The sequence below is a fragment of the Merops nubicus genome, unplaced genomic scaffold (assembly GCF_000691845.1).
Source record: "Merops nubicus isolate BGI_N331 unplaced genomic scaffold, ASM69184v1 scaffold35294, whole genome shotgun sequence".
NCBI classification, from domain to species: domain Eukaryota; kingdom Metazoa; phylum Chordata; class Aves; order Coraciiformes; family Meropidae; genus Merops; species Merops nubicus.
Window position 1 is genome coordinate 13555 of NW_008606889.1, and position 22109 is coordinate 35663.

General features: G+C 38.7%; 1 protein-coding gene across 1 annotated transcript; it reads left to right on the forward strand.

Annotated features, from left to right (window-relative positions):
• The first annotated feature begins 130 nt into the window (after positions 1 to 130).
• Positions 131 to 18964, forward strand: CCDC186 (coiled-coil domain containing 186). The gene is made up of 15 exons (XM_008939792.1): positions 131 to 810; positions 3240 to 3366; positions 5579 to 5707; positions 6622 to 6834; positions 8364 to 8483; positions 9019 to 9123; positions 9465 to 9563; positions 10317 to 10403; positions 11165 to 11307; positions 13364 to 13619; positions 14245 to 14434; positions 15533 to 15613; positions 16642 to 16852; positions 17902 to 18121; positions 18799 to 18964. Exons 1-15 carry the CDS (start codon positions 131 to 133, stop codon positions 18880 to 18882), a joined length of 2745 nt encoding a protein of 914 aa, XP_008938040.1. The 3' UTR covers positions 18883 to 18964.
• The last annotated feature ends 3145 nt before the right edge of the window (positions 18965 to 22109 follow it).

Sequence of the window (22109 nt, forward strand, 5' to 3'; positions counted from 1 at the left end):
TAAATATTTTTACTCTTTGAATTTTACTTTCTGGTAGCCTTTCTTTCTCCTCGTTCAGTGTGTTTTCATTTTGATTTTGAATATAATATATTGTGCAATATGAATTCTACTTACAGATTTCCAACGGGAAATGATGGAGGAATATTTACCAGAAATGCAGAGCATGCTGGAGCCAGTCCATCTGTCAGATGACACTTCTTCCAGGTCTCCAGATAACGAGAAGACTGATAAAACATCTGGAATGGAGGATTGCTCAAGCATCAGTCATACTGGAGATGATACTGGTGCCTTGGAAAGAGAATCCAGGTTGTTACCCTCGGACCAGGATTCAGCAGCTATTGGCATAAGCAGCAATGAGGCCCTGGCAGAAAGACAGGAGCAGCAGTGTGGAGAGGCAGAGTGCTCTGCCAATACTTGCTCTGAAACAAAAGTAGAAAACTCCACAAAACCAGAACATTTGTCTAATGAAGATTTTAAACTACAAGATCCAAAACCCAATCAGACAGAACAATCATTAATGGAAATATTACAGGAACTAAGGGAGGAGTCTGACTTTGTGCAAAAATCGAGGGATAAAATCTACTCAGAAAGCCCTTATGACACAGACTGCACAAAGAAGCTTATTTCCACAATACATCAGACTTCCTCACAGGAGGATTTGCTAAAGGAAATAGAGTCTGAACTCTTATCTACAGATTTTTCAAAGGAACGAAAAGTCCCCAATGGTGTGCGGAAGGGTGAACATGCCTTGGCTGTGTTTGAAAAATGTGTGCAAGATAAATACCTGGAGCAAGAACAAACTATAAAGAAGTGAGTATTTGAGCGTGCTCGTCACAGTTGGAGGTGTGTGCTGAACAGTTTCAGTTGCATATTGTGTGCAAGCGTGTGCAGCATTTTTGTACCAAACAAGTGGTCTCTTGTGAGTTGTCAGAAGGACAGTTAATGAGCTTTTTAAATTATGTTCTTTAAGTGAGGAATTATTTACTTGTGGTATGTACTTGTAAACAAAAATGTGTGCTTTGATCTCTGAATTCTTGTGGAATTTGGCAGGAAACGAATAGCCAACTGTTCAGTTGAATAGTCTGCCAATGTCTAGGATTATTTAAATGCTCTACAAGTAATGGTGATATAAAAACTGCAGGATTCACACAGTCCTTAGATGTCTTTGGAGAAAGGAATCTTTGTAATTACTAACTCCCTCAGTGTGCGTTTTATTTATGAGTTTGAAGTTGTTTCTTTTTCAAGTAGTTATTCAGTCTCCCATCATAATCCAGCAAAGTTGCTGAGTTGAAAGCTATTCTTTGATTTGGAAATTTCATATATAGATAAACTAATGTCTTCCTACATTTTCTTGGAGGACTTTTGAAACACGTGGCTTGTGAACTTTGCTATAATAAACTGGGTTTAATAATTCTACCAGTTCTACTATGTGAAGAATATTTATATTTGTCACAAGCTAGTTTGCTGCTTGATTTCTTGATTCCCCCTTGGTGTTTCGTATTTTGTTACTCATTTATAAATGTTTTTTGCTAATAAAATGTAACCACTTAAATTCAAATTTATTCCTGCTTGCAGAGCTGGAAATGAATGTCCTGCTCCTTGTATATGGCACTTCAGTACCATGGTCCCATGGTATGGGAGAACATGAAAGGGAGGGAAACCAGGCAGAGGGAGAGATGCTCAGTAGGGAAGGTGTCCTCTTACACCTCACAAGTTAACCTCTGACAGAAATCATAAATGTGAGGAAAGTCAGTTGATGACAGGAAAGCTTGGGAGTGCTTAGTTAGACCTTTAGTAATTATGGAGGGTGAGGAGGAGTGGGGATCTGAAGTGGTGGGTGTGTAAATGGTTGTAATTCCAGGAGATCATAAGCTAACAAGTTATTTGTTTTTCACTTGTTTATGGTAAACTCAAAGGCAGGTCAGTGCTTTTGGCCATGGACCAATTAAACATTTGTCTCTAAGAAAGTAATTATATAAATATATAACATGTTATGTATACATACGGAAAGCTTTTTATATAAACATGTCTTTGGTATCTTTTTTTTTTTTTTTTGCCAGCTGCTATCCCAGCTGCACCCCTTTGACTCTTGGGGACTCACCTCAAGAGTGTAAAACTGCTGTGGAACATTTTGTTTGGTCCAAAGGGCATTCTGGGCTGGGTTGATTTTTGTCCTTTAGTTTATGATCAGCAGAATTTCTTGTAACATTGCTGTGGAAATGACCCAGTTGTCTCCTGTGACCAGGTTTAAGATATACAGGTGGGCAGTAATTTTGTGAATTAAAAGAATTTGTAATCCTGGATTATTCATTAATACATTGAAAAACAGATCAGAAGTGCTGAGCTTTCTTTCACTGACGGTTTTTAATTCCTCATAATTTAGGAGACTAGTTTGTTTAGAGAGGAGCTAAATGTGAAAATGTATGTGTAAGGGATATGGAAATACCTTGTTCAGGTAAATGCATGCCTCCCACAAATTAATGGTGTTAGTGGCCTAAAATATGCATTATCTAACTGTATCTTTAAAAATTTAAATAAATTTGAGACTCTTCTTTATTCAGCAATTCTGACAATGTAACTTCTGAGTTTTGTGGATAACTATCTTCTGTTGCAGTGTTAGAAGGTCAAACTAATTATGTGTCAGCTTCAACACAGCCTTCAAACAGCTGATCTGCAAAGGAACAAACTGTTCTAAAAATTTGAACTTTATAAGGAGTATGAGCATGGACACTGTTGTAGTTACATATCTACTTAGGTCTTAAAAACTGAGTGCCATTTCTTATCAAGTTCTTACCACTTCATGGGCTACTCGGAGCAATCCATGAAATGAATACAATCTCTGTGTCTTCAGACATTTGATTGTCAGAGCTTTCTGACTGGAAGTTTTTGTCTTACAATTACCTTAAAATGATTAATGTTTACAGCTCTGTAGTTGCATGCAGGTACCAAATGTCTCATGTCATCATCGACCATGATAACACCAAAATGCTGGAAACAGGCAATTTCCTCACAAGGAAGATGCTGCTTGCTGATTTGGAGTTAAATTTCACACGCACAACCTAATTCTGTTTTGGTTTTGTAAGTCTTTTGTAGATTTCATTAGTGTTTCTGGCTGCAATTCCCAATAAAATTTGCAGATCAAAGAGCAAAACCCATGTGTTTCAATATTAAAACAAAAAAAAGCCCCAGTACTGACATATCTTGTTTATAAGTTGTTGTGGTTTTTTTTTTCTTTACAGTTTGATTAAAGAAAATAAAAAACATCAGGAACTAATTTTGGAAATATGCTCAGAAAAGGACAACTTAAAAGATGAATTGAAAAAACGAACAGAAACAGAGAAGCAGCACCTCAACATCATTAAACAGGTACCAGTAGCAAAACAGAAGTGCTGGTTAGTATCTCACCTGCATACAAGGCCGCCTGCCACTGTTTAACAAGACATCCTTGGTAGCCTAGAGGAGGAAGGAATGCCTGTGCTTATTATCCTAAGCTTTTTAAGAGGATAAATCTGCTCTTCCATTCCAAGAGAGAAGCATTGGCTAAAAGCTTTTAGTGTCTTTGGGTAAACTGACTTTTTAGACTCACATCACTTCAGTGTTCTGTATCTGGAGGTCGCTCTTCAAGTCAAAAGAGTTCTTGTTTCGTGGGTTGCCCTGGTAGGGGGGCTTTGTGTACCTTGGCTTCCTGCTGGAGACAACATCTGTTGAAGGCTTGTTAGATCTTTTTTAAAAAAATGACACGTTCAGTCTTTTATCCTGATAGGATTATTTAATGTATGTTAGACATAAAGGAAATCTTAATTTGTCATCTTTATCTTCTGTCTACTACTGCATCTGCTAGTAGAAGTGTGCTTGAGTCTAGGCTGCTTTCAGTATGAGAAGAAAAGGTGGCACCTCCAGTGTCACTGCTTGCCTGTTACAGAGCTGTTGCCTGATGTTCCTACAGGTGGTTGGGCAGCTTTATAAACTGATTACAGATAACATTTTAGAAATCTTGCTAGAGATAGCATTTAAAATACTAATTTCTGTTTGTCAAAGTAGTGCTGTAGTTGTCAGGTTTCTCTGTCGGTGTCTGCATCACACAGAAATCTGTTCTCAGAGCAGCATGTTGGGCTTGTGTTCCAGAGGGAGGTACTCACCTGTGTAGAACCTTAGTCTGTCTTTGCTTAGTTCAGAAATCTCTGAAAATCCATAATGTGATTGAAAATTGAATTGAAAAGTCTTGCTTTAAGCCACAAAATGGAATTGCATGTGCCTAAGTAAGTGTGAAGCAGCTTACTTTGTCTGTGTTTTCTCTTTCTCATAGCAATGTATGACTTCTTGAGGGTGTAATATGCAACCATCGCTTTATACCATTCTGAGGAAAACAAAAATATTATGGAGTTCGAGGGTTTTTGTTTTGGTTTGTTTTTTTTTTTTTTAATTGTGGTCAGATAAGTAAAATCTGATATTACATGCAAGTGATTTCAGAAAATACTAGTTTGGAGTGCAGTACTTACTGTAGTTGGACAGCACCTGGAGCTGTAAGGTATATAGCAGTGAAACAGTTTTTTCACTTGTAATGCGAGCAGTTTATTGTTACAATTCCTGAATTAGTGTTTTCTGGTAGCTTTCAAGTAAATGGAAGCTTGGCTGCACTCACAAAAGCAAGCAAACTGTACAGGCATTCTTGTATGTGTATAACTTTTTTTTGTATGGGCAGTGATTCATTTGAAGAGCAGAACAGAGTGTGATCAGTTCATTTGTGGTTACAGAAGCGTTTTAGGTTGTACTTCCCTTTTATGTAGCAGTTTGGAATTGTCCAATAATGTAAGATACTGACCTTGAGACTTTTTTTATGCCTCCTCCACCCCTCCCAACCAAACCAAACCTTAACAGTGGTGATTGGCTTTCCCCTGGAAGAAGAGGATAGTCACTGAGGCACTGTTTGAAGAACCTTTGGGCAGCGTTACAGCTTATGTAGCCACCACTTGCTCTTGTGCTGCTGCTGCTGCTTCTTGTCCTGGGCTTGCCTGGCTGTGCAGTGCACACATGCTCTGGGAAGCATTCCAGTTGGACGTTGGTAATTATTCTTCAGCTGGATCAGGTCTGCGACTTGGTTCACCAGGCAGCTAAAAAGTGCCAGCACAGTGACTCTGTATTTGCAGAGTTATTTTTCAGTGAACTGAGTCCCAGTCCAGTTCAGTATGGATGCTTGACTGCTTTGCTGGCATGGTGGAGCATATGGCACAGGGATAGCAACAAAAAGACAGAAGGTGGAGTAACTTCAGAGAGCAGCCAGCTCTGCTCTGGCATCTCAGCATTTCTGTCAATCTAACTTTTTGCATAGAAAATTACTGTGCCTCATGTTTTCTTGATGCCTCTTCAGTCTCACTGAAGATGAGAATTGACACAGATCTTTCATGCTTGTACTGTAATGCAAAGCTAGATGTTGATATGGATAGTTGCAGCTTGACAAGTGTGAAATGCAGGTAAATACTTGTTGCAGCAGCTAATTTAGTGTGAGGTGTTCCTGCCTGTACAAAACATGATCAAAGTCTTATTTGTCCTATAATTATATCATAATGTTTTATTTTAGCTGGAAGCAAGAATGGAAGAGCTTAATAAAGAAGTAAAAGCTAGTAAAGACAGACTTTTAACTCAAGATGCAGCAGCCAAAAATGCTATTCAGCAGTTGCATAAAGAGATGGCATTTCGAATGGAACAGGTAATGTGGAAAAACTCTAATTATTGAACATCTTATGAATAAACTTTGTTCTTGTAGGAAAAGTGTAACCTCAGTTGTTAGATCACTGGGTAGGGCAAAATTATCCAAAATTTGAACTGTTAGTGTGCAGTTATATGCATTTTTGTAACTGGCATCAGTGAATTTGTAAATAGCTGTTAACATTCTAGAGTGCCTGATAACTGTTTTCAATGTGTATGTTTATACATATGGAATTCAGCCCTCAAGGAAATCTTTTTCCTTGCCTGTAAGCTGAGCTTGGTTCAAAAGGAGGTAAAACTTGGCAGTGGCTTTTTTTTAGACAAGCTATCACAAAAGTAATATTTTTCTCAACTTTGGCACAAAGCTCTTACTTTGTCTCATGTATTATTGAGAATTTTTTTTTTTCCTTCTTAGTATTGTATTATGCCAAGTATTTTCTCTGTTATATGAATTCTAAAACTCAGTGTCTGATTCTTTGGTTTCTATTTGAAGCAGAATTAGTTATTGCTGTGGTGGGGGTAATCTGTAAAAATCAGCCACTGGATAGTGATTGTGCAGTTGGCATGTGGCTGATGGACAACAGAGGACTGGTACTGGGGGTCTGCAAAATTTTGTTACTAAAACTTCCAAACTCTCTTTTTCTGAAACAACGAATTATATTCCAAGTTACTAATGTATTGATAACTCACTTGAGATGTTTAGCTGTGAAGCTGAAGATGTCCAGATATGTATTTAGTGGTAGAACTATGACTAATTCTAGTGCTGAAGTGAGGTCTAATGCTAGTCTTTGCAAAACTGGAGCTTTTGAGTCTTACTCTGTTACTGTAATGCAATACTGGAAATGTCCAGTAGTGCCTTATAAAGATACAGTATGAAATACAAGATTGATTCATTCTTTTTCAATGTTTTTCCAGGCAAACAAAAAATGTGAGGAAGCACGACATGAAAAGGAAACAATGGTGATGAAGTACGTCCGAGGGGAGAAGGAGTCACTCGACCTCCGAAAGGAAAAGGAGATACTTGAGAGAAGAGTGAGAGATGCAAACAAAGAAATAGAAAAGCATACTAACAAAATCAAACAACTTTCTCAGGAAAAAGGAAGATTGCACCAGCTTTATGAAACTAAGGTACTCTCAGTATTGCTGTATGACTTGAGAAAGTGATTAAAAGCACTATCAGAATAACCTTATCACTTGTTTGCTGTTGCACTTGGTGAAGCAAACATGTATTCGGTCACTGTAGAGCTGTGAAAGTCCCTTTCCTCCAAGGGCAGGGGAAGAAGTTACTGAGGTCTCATTGTCATCTTTTGGAAGTTTCTTTTAATATTTCCCTAAATGTTAGTTTGTGAACATCAGGTTTTTTTTTTTTTTTGACAAAGTTGAAAAGACTGCTTGTTGCCGAGACTGAATTTTGAGGGAATTTCTAGCATGTTTGAATTTCCTTTTTAAAAGACTGTAATGTCATTAAATTATTTCAGTCTTTTGTTACTTTTTCTGTTTTCATGCTGTTTTCTCTTTTGTACTACTAAAATGTAGTGATAAAGCAAATTTCAGGCCCAACTCCAAAAATTTGCCACTTTTTTAGAAGTCAGTAAGAGATTCCCATTAGCCTCTTAAATTATCCATGTCTTTTTGTATTGTGCTTCATAGCTGTGCTTCACAATTCTATTTCATGTGAAAGATCCAAAAAATGATACACTGATAGGGTCCAAGCTTTGATTTGGGCCTCTTCTGAGCAATTGTACTATGCCCATAGGGATCTGAAAAATACATCTTAATAAAAGTCCTAAAAATTATGCTTCTGAAACAAAAAAAAAATAACCTTGATGTCCTCTCTCACATGAACAGGAAGTGGGAGCATGACTTCAGGTTTCCTAAACAAAACACCATACTATTTATCCTCATAACTCCTGAGGGTTGCACTAGAGCCTTACAGGAACTGTACTGCCCTCATATGGTGCTGCTTTAAACTTTTTTGGTAAGATAAGCCTATGAGTTCAGAAGCAGTTTGGAAGTTTGGTTTAGTGCAGTGGTTTGTGGATACTGGTGTAGAAGATTATGCCAAAGTGTTTCTGTTAACATCTCTTCTTGGCACAGGTTAGTGATTTGACTTGCATACATTTTGCTGTTGGTGCTCACACTAGTCTGCACCTGAATAATTAGTAATACCGTTTCAATGTCACAATTTTGGTTTGTACCCCTGTATAATATATGATCCTACCATTTTGAACCTATGTTTCCTCATCCTTTTGCCAAAAAAAAAAACAAAAACAAACAAACAAAAAAAACACCAAAAAGAGGACTGTGTAGCTTACACAGCTTACACATGAGATACTGATTGTAAATCAGAACTTGAGACTGTGCTTTGTCTTTTAGCAGATACGTAACATTAATGTATACTGACAGTAATGCAGCCTTACCTTGCTGCAGTTCAAACCAGAACACTAATCAGTTTTTTCACTGTATTATGGGCTAAAGCAGTATCAGGCACTCAAGTATGCACAAACTTCAGACATTTAAGATAAAACAAACAAACAAACAAACAAACAAAACAAAAACAAACAAACAACCCTGCATTTGACACGTGAGCAGGAGTCTTGTTGTAGAAGCATTGGATGATTTAAGTCCATACTACAAAATCTGTGTGATCTTTTTAGGATGGTGAAGCCACTCGACTCAACAAAGAAATAGAAAAGTTGAAAGAAGAAATCAATTCTCATGTTATCAAAGTAAAATGGGCTCAGAACAAACTGAAAACAGAAATGGATTCACACAAGGTTAGTGAAGCACTACTGATACCATGTCATGAAAATATAGTCAAAGAATGTAGTTGCTACACTGTATTTTTTTTGTATTATATAAAAATCTATTTATAAAGTTTTCTTTCTTAATTTAAATACCTGCAGAAAAAGTCAGAATAATGTTCATAAAGATACCAGTACCGACATGGAAAAGTTGAAAGGATATGAGGGGAGGATGTATGACAGTATTCTGTTTAATTTGGGGATTATCTTTTTTTTTTTCTGGTGTGAATTAACTGTTGTATTAGTTTAGTTTTTACATGATGGAGTTAAATTTATGATCTGAAAATGCTCATGGCACATAACCAAGAGATCCTTTTGTTGTGCTTTCAGTGCTGGAACAAACGAAATTGCATAAATAGTTGAATGGAAACAAGAGGAAAACAGTGCTGAACATTTTGTTGTTGTTAATTCTTTCCAAACTGAAATGGGAAACTTTTATTATGAGAAATTCTTTTCCCAGATTGTTAGATAAATAAGTTTAACCCAAGATTTATTACTCTTTCTGTAGGAAACCAAAGAACGCCTCAAAGATGCAATGGCAAAATTAACTGAAGCAAAAGAAGAGGGAGACCAGATACGGAAAAACTGTCAAGAAATGATAAAATCTTACCAAGTAGGCACATATTCTTACAAGAGTGAAATTAGTGTTTAGCACCTGAGTCTTCCTTTTCCTCCCTTTCTATCTGAAGGTGTAGCAGGGAGGAATTATCCTGTGAGAGCTACAGAGCTGTGATGACTAGTCACTGGTTTCTTTCTTTGGAAAGCTAAATAAAAGGGAAAGTGTTTGTTTTGATTGGCATGCAGTGTGCAGGTCTGTCTTGCCATGTTCAGATTTATTAGTTAGGTACCTACAGAAAGGACTCAGTGATGTGAAAAGCTGTCTATGTGCTCATAAGACTAGAAAGGAGAGCATAAAACTCTCAAACTTTACTTATATTTCTTCCTTCCTTTTAGGAGTCAGAAGAAATTAAATCAAATGAGTTGGATGCAAAACTACGACTAACTAAAGGAGAACTAGAAAAACAAATTCAGGAGAAGTCTGGTCACCTGGAGGTAAATATGTGATATGTGGAGACAACACAGTTGGCAACTTCATAGTTTATACCATGAGTTTTTAACTTTGAGAGTCTTTCTTTAAGCTGCTTACAATTTTTGCCAAACATTTTTCTCTTTGGCCTAGTGGTACATCCCAGGTGTCTGTCTCCAGCCCTGCTTTTTGGAAGATGTTTTTAGTTGTTACCTTGAATTAACTTTTTAAAAACAAAATTATGGGAAACACATGCTAGAATGAGCACTAAATAACTGCCCTTTCATTTATAAACATGCGTGTTGCTGTAATTTAGAGCACAAATCCAGATGATAGGCAGGCCTTTCTCTGAGCAGTATTTTGCTAAGTTATATGGCAAGGAGAGACAGAACATCCTCTGTTCTGTGAAGAGATTTGCTAGCCAAAAAGCTAAATTCTGTAATGACGTAATACTTGCTCACAGCTCGTACGTGCGTATGTTGCCTTCAGAGTTAACTGTCAGTTTGCCTAGAACTTTTCCTGTGGGCTGTTGTGGCATAGATTTGTACATCTAAAACCAGAGTATGTAATCTCATTCTGTTCTCAGTTCTTATGAGAATAAAGGAGCTTTTGGGCTTGGCTTTGCTTTCTGAATAAGTAAAACACACCTTTAGGGTACCTGTTCTGTCCAGGCCCTCTCAGCTGTTGTGGTGCCCTGCATTGGACTAGATTTTTTTGACATCCCAGGAGACAACACTGTCCATTTAGATTTCTCAAGTGGATTCTCACTCTTTAAACAGGTGCATCATGCAAAAATAAAAGAACTGGAAGACCTGAAGAGAACATTTAAAGAAGGCATGGATGAGCTTCGAACACTGAGAACAAAGGTAATGTGTGCTGTGTTGGATTGCAGTGGGGCTGAAGGCGTAGTGGGGGGTTTTGGAACAAGACTATGTTCAGTCTGCTAATTGTATTTTTACTTCTTCTGGAATAAACTGTGACTAGAGACTGGCTGGCATGAGACTAGAAGGGTTTTGTAACTGTTGACTCTGGGTAGCCTTTCTCAGGAAGTATCCGTAGATCCATGGTACAACAATGTTTTTTTTCATGATACACACCTCATTTGACTGAAAAGTTGTGAGAAACCTGAGTAACATCTCGTAAATTTAGTAACTTTGAAAAATGGAAAATACTCGTTAGCTTTTCCAAGCTGTGAAGCTAGTTTTGTAGAGCTTATGCAAGTGACCTCTGGTAGGGAGTATATGCTGTCCCTAACTTCAGAACACTCTAGGGATTATGGATTTAGGTCAGTAGGCACTTGGAAAAAGGGAGGAGGTTGTAACAAGGGTTGGCTTGGTGACTGGGGAAGGATGATGTCTTTTGATCCTAGTCCATTAGGCTGATAAATTTGAGTCTTTGGACAAAACTATCGTTAATCATACTAGTTTGATTTTTTTTTCCCTTTTTTTTAATCTTTTTTTTTTTTTTCTGGCTGATCTGAAATATTAGGCATATTGTTCTAAGCTGCTTGGAACCACCAAAAAATAACACAGGATCTTAGTACAACAATCTAGACATTTGATCATAATAATTTAGCTCTGAAGTTTGAGAGAATAAATAGTTTATGATTTATTTTTTTTCTATTTAGGTAAAGTGTCTAGAGGATGAGCGTTTAAGAACAGAAGATGAGTTATCCAAGTATAAAGAAATCATTAATAGACAGAAAACTGAAATTCAGAATTTGCTGGACAAAGTCAAAACTGTAGATCGTCTGCAAGATCAACATCAGAGGTACAGCTATGCACTTTGAGGAATAATTCAAAAGATTATCTGGGCTGTGAAAAGTGTTTCTTAATTGAAATTATTGAAGCTTTAAAATGTACTGTAATTTGGAAAGTCTCTGTCCTATTTTAAGTGTTTTTCTAATCTAAATCAATACTGCTCGTACTTGAGATAACTTTGGTGGCCTCTGGTAGTATGGAGGAATTCAGACTGATAAATATAATTCAACATCTTGCATTATTTTCTAATAAGTGCTTGCTTTCCAGCATACTCTATAGGAAGTAACGTATTCTAGATACCTGCCAAGTGCTCATTTTATTGAAAGACTGAGAAAAAGCAACTAAACTGGAAAGAAAGATTGCTTCAAAATTGTGTTGGATAAATGCAAGTATTTAACAAATGAACTTTATCTGTCTGAGAGATGCTGTATTCAGATAGTAGGGAGCACTTGTGTTTTTAATGGACTGGAATTCACTCTGCTGTGTCAAAGTTTGCTAAATTAAGAATGTGAGGGAAATCTCAAAGTATTGTGGACAGTCATGGTCACTTCAGGAGTGTCTCAGTGTAGTCATGTTTCTATATGGGATATATGGAGTAGAATATACAAATGCTGCCCACTTCACTGATGCTAATGGTCTTGTATAAAAGGAGGTAGAGGAATGTTAGATAAGCAGAAACACCCCTATGTCCCTCCTGTGCTTACAAACAGTTTTTATTTACGACTGAAAAATATGTCAGTGATTATGTGACTTCCTCAGGGTTTAGAGAATGAAGCATTTTCCATTAGCTGGTCAGCTGTCTTGGCACCCTGTCATCAGCCTTTCCAGGGAAACTGCAATATGTCAGAGACAGCTGAAGCTTACTCTTGGATCAATAATGGTTATTTTTCACTTGGGATCTTGCCAAACCAATTAAAATAACTGTGATCATGCTGTGAAACTACAAATGTATTTTTCTAGTTATCTTTTCCTCTCAGTAATTGAGGCATGCTGAAATATGTGTCTCATTCCCATTCAATTTGGATATTTATTTTTAAGTATCCTTCCCACACAATACTTATTATCCTGACCTAGTTTCATACTGTGGTTTATATGTCTATTAGAATGACTCTAACATGTTTCCAGTACTTGTTCGAATGTTTGATAAAGGTGTGGAGTCTGAACCATAGGCACTTAATGGGAATTTACTGGATCAAGTTTTATCATCTGTGAAAGAAAATCCTGGAATCTCGACCTCTGTTTTTCCTGTTTTGTTTAGAATAAATAAACTTGCTGCCTTTCATTTTTTTGGAAGCAAATGGAAGGAATTTTATTTTAGTTCACCCAAAGCCTTACCTGTTTTCTTCATGAGAAAAGAATAGATGAGACAGGTTTCTTTAGCCTAGGGCAAATAAGACAGAAGGAAGATGTCCTCAGATGTATAAAAGGCTGTTACAAAGGGAATCTTCAGCTATCCCTGTTCACTGGAGGAAAAATAGTTGTGCAAGAAAGATGATTTCAGGTTGAATGCTGAGAAGAACTTAGTTTTTGTCTCCTTCATTGGAGAATTTCAAGAATAAGCTAAAGACCTCTTTTAGAATGGTCTAAACACTTATGTTTGTCTGGTTCAAGCCTGACTGTTCTCCTATCACAATGAAACAACTTTTGAAATGTAAAGTTTAAGCATAGCCTTCTGACATAGATTTTTAAATGGGAGCTAGAGGTGAGACTTTGCAGGCTGAAAAAAAATCAATGCTGATCTGTTTTTGAAGGGTTTGTTTTTACCCTGCACTGAAGCTCGTCAAGTTGAATACAGAGAGGTTGTCTTCCCTGAGGAAGCCGAAGACTGCATGTTCTCCTGTGGGATGCAGAAGACAAGGGATACATCACTGCAGCACTGCAACGTGACATGAAATGAAATCTGCAAACTCCCTTGACATTTAAAGTGATCGAATGACTAATAGATGCCCCAGGGTCATAATTCATTCCTCTGCCTTATTTGGTCTTGACCTGAATGTTTTTATTTCAGGAAAGTTTCATATCTTTAAGCTCAGCTTATCTCTAATAAGATACAATTGTTTTGACAGAGATGAACAAGAAATCAGTGCTTTAAAGGAAGAAGTTGATGGTTTCAATTCTCTGATTGCTGATCTCCAGAAGGACATTGAAGGTAGTCGGAAAAGAGAATCTGAGCTATTGATATTCACTGAAAAATTAACCAGTAAGAATGCACAGCTTCAGTCTGAAAACAATTCCTTGCAGAGCCAGTTGGATAAGCTTTCTTACAGCGAAAGAGAGCTGCAGAATCAGCTGGAATGTGTTCAGCAGAATAAAGATGATCTGGTGAGTACAGTGTGCAGCTTGGTTTTTGCACTAGTAAGATGTCTGATGCTGGTAGGGTTGTGGTAGGTGACTTCCACCTTGTGTCTTCACTTACCTGACTCCAATTTCTTGTGGAGTTTGACAATTTGATAATAAAAATAGCAATGAGATACGAACATCTCATGTTCCTAAGGGAAAAGAATTCCTGAGGCACATTGTACTACAGTGAGGGGATGTTACTCTTTCTGGGAGCACAGAGTTGTTCTCTGTGCAGCTGTCATTGAAATGATCAAAAGGTTTTAATTTGTCTGTGAAATTTATTACTGTGAAATGGTTTTCTGGTCCTGTTTGTACTATGAGATAAATGTAATTTTTAATAGACGGAGCATCATAGAAGGTGACATGATTGGACTGTACAGCTCTGCATGGCTCTGTACTGTATCATGTAGATATTTTGGAGATAGTTCAGGAGTCTTACTGCAGCATTGCACTGTGCTGCATATTCATTTGCAGTAGTAGTGTCTGGCCTAAATAATAAATGTAAAATGTGAATGATTCTCAGGTTCAGAGTTAGGGCTGTTGAGCATACAGTATGGTTAAGGCTGGATTTTTTTCTATATGACTAAAAATAAAACTCCTATTTCAGACTGCCAAGTTACAGAAGGAGGAGGATCAGCGAAAGCTGGAGGTGGAGACACTACAGGCTGAGCTAGCTTCAGAGCAGAAAGAACTTACAGCACTGAAGACCCGTGTGGATGAACTGAAAGATGAACTGGCTACTCAGAAGCGCAAGCATGCAGCAAACCTGAAAGATCTCACAAAACAACTTCAGCTAGGTTGAAATTATTTTCTGACATAATGACCCAGCCCCATCTGTAAGCCCCTTCACAGCGTCTGGCAGAGTCCTGTCGGCATAGGCGTGGTGTTTGAGAGTGGCCCTTCAAACTGTCCCTGTCCCTAAAGACAATGAGAGTGAGTGAGCAGGTTAGATCTTGTGGAAACTGCAGGTACAGGAAGCAGGCCTTAGTGTCAGTTTTCAGCTTAAATATAACTTTTGAAATGGGCTTAGACATAAAAGGGAAGATTTATTTCAAAAGAGCTTGGTGTTTGTTATTGTGTATGTGACTGCTGAAAGGTCACCGTGGGTATATATGAATCCTGATCTGTGTATGAGTGTATTCAAAAGTTGATAAAAGTTTCCTAGTTGCTGATTGGATCAGGCATTGCCGGTCACAGGGGTTTTTTAGTATATTAAACTGAGCTCTTCCGTTTTTAAAGATAAATATAGAGAAACTGATGACTAATTTTGCCAACAAATAGAAATTATTAAACACCCAATAACGCATATGCTCTTGAATGCAAATAGACATAATCAAGTGCGTTTGAAATGGATTTGAAAGAAGAGGTGCTGTTTGCATTGTGCAAGACAGGTTCCATGTCTCTTTTGGTACATATATGAACAGCTGTGCACTTTCCCTCTTGATCCCTGCTGGAGGAGTGATGTGTCTGGCTCACGTTCTGCACTCAGCTCCCAGGAGTGATACAGTTATGGGATCCTGGAGCAGAGTTGCCCTTCTGTCATTCAGTAGTTATTTCCAGTCCTAATCAAAAGTAAAATCAAATGTAAGTCTTACTGTTCCCAGCTAGCCCTCTGTAAGGCATTACCCTATTCCCTTGGCAACTGCTGCAGGGTGTGGGGATCATGATGGATGTTGCATCCAGGTGCTTTATGGTTGAGGGCAAGGAGAGGAGAGGGTTGTCTGTTTGGTTTTTTGGTTTTGTTTTTTTTTTTGAGTTGCTGCCATTATCTTTCAGTTGTCAAGCTGTGTTAAATTAGTGCAGGTCAGGGAGGATTAGAGTTTTGTGCATGTATGACACTATGACTTTTGCTTTTTAATCTGTTGTTGGTAACTGTTATTTTGTTATACTTTTAGCACGGAGGAAATTGGATCAGATAGAAAATGGTAATTATGACAAAGAAGTCAGCAGCATGGGGAGCCGTTCCAGTTCATCAGGTAATATAACACTAGCAGGGCTGCCAAAATAATCCTTCGATCTTAATAAGGTTGCCATGGTGTGCTGCTGTGAGCCTTGCTCTTTCTGTGGCTTGTGCATATGCAGTGTGTGGGCAGCCTGATAAAATAGCCTTTAAGCACCAAAATGCACTTGGCTGAGTGCAGTTGTAGGTGGTTGTTCTTATTACAAGATTAAAGTTTAATGCTTATATAATTTATACATTTTGGTTCTTTGTAAATGCCTCCCTTTTTTATTTTGTTGCTTTTATATTTGGAGGAAGATCAGAGGACTCCAGTTTATAGAGGACCCTCTTACATTCTGCCACAGGCTAGAAATGAGCAGTGGCTTCCAGCGTTGTTTAATTGCACTATTGGCAGTTGCAACTCTGCAAATGATAAATCAATTAGCACATTCAGAGTAATCGCTGTATTTGTGTGAAATTATTACTTTCTATCTGCTTAAAAGTAAAGTGGTTCTCTTCAGCATTGAAAACAAATCTGTTTTCTTCCTCAGTATCTTTGGGTTTTAAGTTGGCTTAGTTCTGTCAGTGTCCTGTAATCTCACTGTACAAGAGTGATAAATACTGGGAGCGGAAAGAAATGAAAAACTTCAGGCTGTTTGTGATCAATGCTGCAGTGTTGATACGTAGGGGTGGTCAGTCTGTGCATATTCCATGGTGTTGTAATATTAGTGAACTCCAAACCAGATATGTTTACAATCAGCTCAGTCTTGCACAAAGTAAAATTAATGAATATGAAAGTGTTTATGCAGGAATGAGCATTCCTGAAGCAAGCACACTTATGCTGAAAGAGCTGTTCCCATGCTAGGGGACTACACTGCTGGCTCAGCAGGTGTCATGCACTCACTGTTCATATAAAACCCCACTAACACAGGAGGAAAAGTGACATTCTGAAGAAAACTTCCTAAGCTACTGAAAATGTCTGTATGCACTGCACTAGCGAAGACATTTTACCTGTAAAAAGGTATAAGAGCAAAAAGAGGCTTACAGGTACGGATGTTTTGGCAGGGTCCCTCAACGCACGCAGCAGCAACGAGGATCGGTCGCCGGAGAACACTGGATCTGCAGTAGCTGTGGATAGCTTCCCAGAGGTGGACAAGTCTGTCTTGGTTGAAAGAATACTGAGGCTACAGAAGGCACATGCTCGAAAAAATGAAAAGATGGAGTTTATGGAGGATCACATTAAGCAGCTGGTGGAGGAAATCAGGAAAAAAACGAAGTATGTTCTGAGTTCTGGTCATAAAGCTTTTCAGTGTTGAGCTGGTGCACTAGTCAAGTATTCTGGATTTTATGTAAGACAAGTAATTGTCTAAATGGAAATATATAAAACAATAAAAATATGGTGGTGACAGTAGATCTTGGAGGTAGGATTAGTTGTTGGGTTGTTTTCTTCCTTATCTTTCGCCAGCAGTTACAGGAATTGCAGAGTTGTTTACTACTAAAATTTTTCAGGAGGAATAGGCTGGTGCAAGTGTTGTGTGGTAGCAAAATGGTCACTAGGTGGCTGATTTGAGGTGGACTGCTGCCACTGGCTAGCAGAAGAGTCCTTCCTGTGCTTAAAAGGGTGCTGATTGTGTTTGTTGGGAAGGATAATCTGCATAATTCCAGATGGTAGTCTGGCATGCATATCAAACAAACAGTGTATCTGAGCCAAAAGCCATCGGAAATCTCGTTTTACAGGGTGATGTCTGGAACTTCAGTTAGGAAGGGAAGAAATGGTGGCATAGACCTTCCTGTAGAAAGGGCAGTTGTCTGTCAAGTGCAGCCCTTGCTCAGCAGACCTCCACATTTCTGCCCATCTGGTACCATTTCACAGAACACGATCGAAGCTTGTGAAGCCTCAAACAGAGATTCTTTAATTTTTGTTTAATCTGTAGAAAGTTCAAGACTTCCTGTCTGGAGTCTTTCAGCAAAGAAAAGTAGAGGCATTTTTTAAGTCCCCTTTTGGACTTAAAAATATTATTTATTTTAAATAATAATAAGGAGCAATATTATTTTCCTAAAATTATTCTAAATATGTAAACCTTGCACATTGTAGTGACTCAGTTTACCAGCATCTCCTGTAACACTTCTGGTATCGCAGGATTTCCTCTGACCCAGAAACTGCAGAAGTTGATTTGTAGTGCCTTTTCAGTAATACAGTACTGCTTGAAAATGAAATTACTCTTGTGTCAGGAATCTGACATTACTTCAATGTCTGACTTTTCACTACCTTGTAATGCTGTGATTTATGTTGGTGTTTTTTTTTTTTTTTAATTTCCCCCCCAGAATTATTCAGAGTTACATTTTGCGGGAAGAAGCTGGAACGCTATCATCAGAGGCCTCTGACTTCAACAAAGTACACTTGAGTAGACGGGGTGGGATTATGGCATCTCTGTACACATCTCATCCTGCAGATAGTGGGCTCACGCTGGAACTCTCCTTAGAGATCAACAGGAAGCTGCAGGCTGTGTTAGAAGATACATTACTGAAAAATATCACGTTGAAAGTGAGTAGCTGTGACAATTCTTCCTCACAGTTTTATCGTTCTGAGATACTGCCTTTGGAGAGATGTATGCTGTCAAAAGGAGGAGGCTTTTCAGCAGTCAGCTTGTTGTGAATTGGTGCTGCTGATAGTGTTGGGTCAACAAAGAGTTACGTGACGTGATCCACCAGCTGAACCTCTCTGCTTTGGGACCCTCGCAGTGTGTTGCACTAATGGGCTGCTTCTTGAAATAAATTCTGGGCTCTGTGTGTTCAGGGGGGAAGGGCCTCCCCATGCTCCCCCAGTCATGTGGAGGGGACATGGGCTCAACTTGCCTGTCCCTGCATGGGGAAGGTGGCAGGCTGGGAGATGCTGTGCTGGCTGCCAGCCCCACTGCAGTGTTCTGCAGGAGCTGGAGATCTCTTCCTGTCGTTATCGTTGCCCTTGAGCGCTGCACTTTCTAGACAGCCTGTAGAATATTAGTGACTGCAAAAAGTTCTTGCCAAGAGCTTTGCATTCTTTATTGAAATGAGCTTGGTGTTCTCCAGCTCTGTCTAATCATTTGCACTTGTTCTGGATACTTGAAAGTGTCAACCTGCTGACATAAACAGTAATTTTAACTTAGTGGATTTTGTGCTGATTGACTCATTTTTCCCTCTGTTTCTTACCCTATCCTTTTTTTTTTTTTTACCCCCTCAAAGGAAAACCTTCAAACTCTAGGAACAGAAATAGAACGGCTTATTAAACACAAGCATGAACTGGAACAGAGGATAAAGCAGACATAACTAAAACTTTCGTGGAGTAACCAACGGGAAGATGCAGAAATGGCAGGTGCTACAGACCACTGGGTTTTTACATTTTTCCTGAAATTTGCCTGCCAGCACAAGCATCTGGTGTTTTGCATACACAGGCTATCCTTACTCCTGTGAGAGTACTTGGGGTTTTGGGGTTTGTTACCAGCACGGTTCTGTCTACTCAGTACCAGCCTGAGGTGTTGCTGAATTTTCCTACACATACATGTATCTAACAGTTTCATTTGAATTGCCGTAGCGATGCTTTGCAGTGCACACTATGGTTTGAGTGAGTTGCAGTGAGATTTTGATTTCTGCACTGTATAATTAATCAGTCTCTTAACGATGGACCTTGAAAAAATAAAACCAATTATGTCTTAGTTGCTGTTGAACATATCCAGTGTTACCAAGCTTTAAGGGCTTTCAGACGTGATTTCCTTTATTGCATATTATTTTCTGATATTTAGGTTGATTAAGCATTTTTGACATATGCATGGAGAAATGCTTTGTCACTCAATTTTGGGTTTTAAGTGGTGGCCATGATATTGCATATTCTCTGCTTTAGATTAACATTCAACTGATTAGTTTTGTTATTCAAATGAAGTGAAACAACAGTACCACTAAGGAGTTAAGCTTTCTGACTCAGTTGAGTATATGGAACTGAAATAAATGTCAGTTCAACAAGTCCTATAAACCCTTGATCTTTAGACATGTGGATCTAAAGAATCCTGATATCAGATAATTGGTTAATAAAGTTCTCTGGCGTTCTGCGTAACTAATAGCTTTTAAAAAGCAGGACTTTTAACTGCCCATTGTTATGTTTGTACAGGTAGACATTGTGATTGCATCTGTTTTTAGATGATGAGAAAATCTGTTTTGAAAGACGAATGGAAACTAACTAAATTTTCTTATTAACTGTGGATAGGCCAGCTGGTGAAAATAGTAGTAAGAAATGGGAAATAGGTCTAAATGAGATTCTAGTCTATTAGTTGCACTGTGAAAGTGACACAGAAATCTGTGCAACTCCTTAATTTTACTGTTGTGAAAAATTAGTTGGTAAAAATGGCAGGAACTGAGAACTGTTACTTAGTCCTTCAGTGGCTGAGAGGAGGATGGAGGAAGAGTATCGAGGTGACAAGATTCTGGTTAGTCACAACATCATGTTCACATTTTAATTCCAGGATAAGTCATTTACAGGATCTGAAATATCTCTATGCCAGCAGTAAATCCATACATTTCTGTATTTATTGCTTTTAGACCAAAATTAATTGACTAGATCACAGTGGATATACTTGGGGTTTTAATTAAATACTGGAACTCCCTATTATCATGAAAACCAATTCAATGTACACTTAGAATAGCAATGCTTTAGCTATTTTAATTAGATAGGATACTTGGGGGTGGGGGATGGTATCTGCCTTTCTGAAGGCACCGTTTGCATCGTTCACAAAGCAAGGGGCCTGAATCAGGCAGCACACAGGAGGTAGTTTATCAAAGCGTGCAGCAGACTGAGGGGTGTGCACTCCATTTTTTGTGTGCCACTGAGTCACCTGAGCTTTGTAGTGACCCGAATCGTGCAAAAGGGCCTGATTTGGTTGGAGTGGTTTGATCCAAGACAGTAAGACAGTTTTTTACTTTAAAGATAAGTGTCCCTGGAAGTCCTTGTGGGATCAAGACTTGGTTGTGATCCAGAGAGCTTCAGGAGTCTTGGGTGGCAGGTCCCTTCAGTGTCAAAGGATTAAGTATTTCTTTAGAAAGGGAGGGTGGAAACAAAATGATTTAAAACCTGACTGAGCATTGTAGAAACTGTGAGCCTTTAATCTGGGTGGGGTTTTATACATATATTTTTCTAATTCCTAAGAGCAAGGATTATCTGAAGTGTTAGGGAGTTTGGACCAGTCCAGTCATGGGACTACCTCTGCTTTACTTTAAGTGATGTGAAGAGGAAAATACCTGGCTCTGCTGAGACACATTTGTCATCAGCTTCCAGGAAGTGAACAGGCAGTTGTTGATGGAACTAGACCTTCTGCTGAAAGTATTTAGAACAAGTTGCATGTCAAAACATAGCTTAGCTCTTGTATGTTTGTGTTTCATGCTTTAATGTACCAGAGCTCTGGATATCTTGAGGCATTCAGCTGAATGACTCCAGTATTTTTAGATACCATGTTAATATTATAATCATTTAGTGTATGTTCTCCAGGTGTACAATGTGAATGAAGGAGAGGTGTGGTGCAGATGGACTAAGTGCAATGACATTGTGGAAATTCTTCTTTCTTTTTGGCATGGTTGTTTCTCCTTTTAAGTTATTTGAGACAACTAGTTAGCTGTCCTCCTGCCCTGCTGGAAATGCTGCTGCTTTTCTGTCGCACTACTAACTTCTCAGACTTTTTTTTCCAGGGTTATGGAGACACACAAAGCAGCCAAAATACCACATGGTTTATTGTGCACGGTATTTTCATGGACCAAAGTCATCTTCTACAGGCATTATTTTAAACACCCCTAGTAGAGATGGAAATTTCATTCTAGCGTACACATTGGCAAGTGACTCTCTATCCAATAAGCCCAGAGTGTGACGAATACATGACAGGGTCAGCCAGCAATTTTACTTAACAGTGTGGCTCATTTCTGAGAGGCAGGGGTGTATTAGCCATAAAAACGTTGCTGGCAAGCCATGTGCCTGTTGTTCCCATGGGATGGGGTTGTTGGGAGTGTAATACTGTTGGTGCATGCAACCAGGAGGTGTCCCATGGAAAGCTGTTCTGCTGTGGGTGGCTCACGTGGGTCAGCACCAGCTGCTGCTGGGCAGGTGCAAGGCTTGTGTAGCAATCGCTTTTCACTTACCCTGGCTTTGGAAACTTCATATTATGAACCTGACATTGGAAACTGTACTCAGATAAACTGAATTTTGGAGATAAACTGATTTTTGAAGGTGGCCTGGAGCAGTTAGCTACATATCTGTCACTGAAACTCAGTGTCCATCAGACATGAATGGCCACAGGCTGCTTTTGAAAATTCTGAGCTTGTAGCTGGTTGTCCTACGAGCTTAAAACATCTGTTCCTTAAATACTCAGGGTGCTCTTGCAGTTCAAACATCGCCCATCCAGATGTTGTTGGAGGCCCTACAGGAAAACTGCCTGTGCTTTTCACCCTCTGTAAAACCCTGTGCTGTCATTGTCTAAAGCCAGCCCCTCTGAACTGAGCAATACTGGTTTGTGCTACAG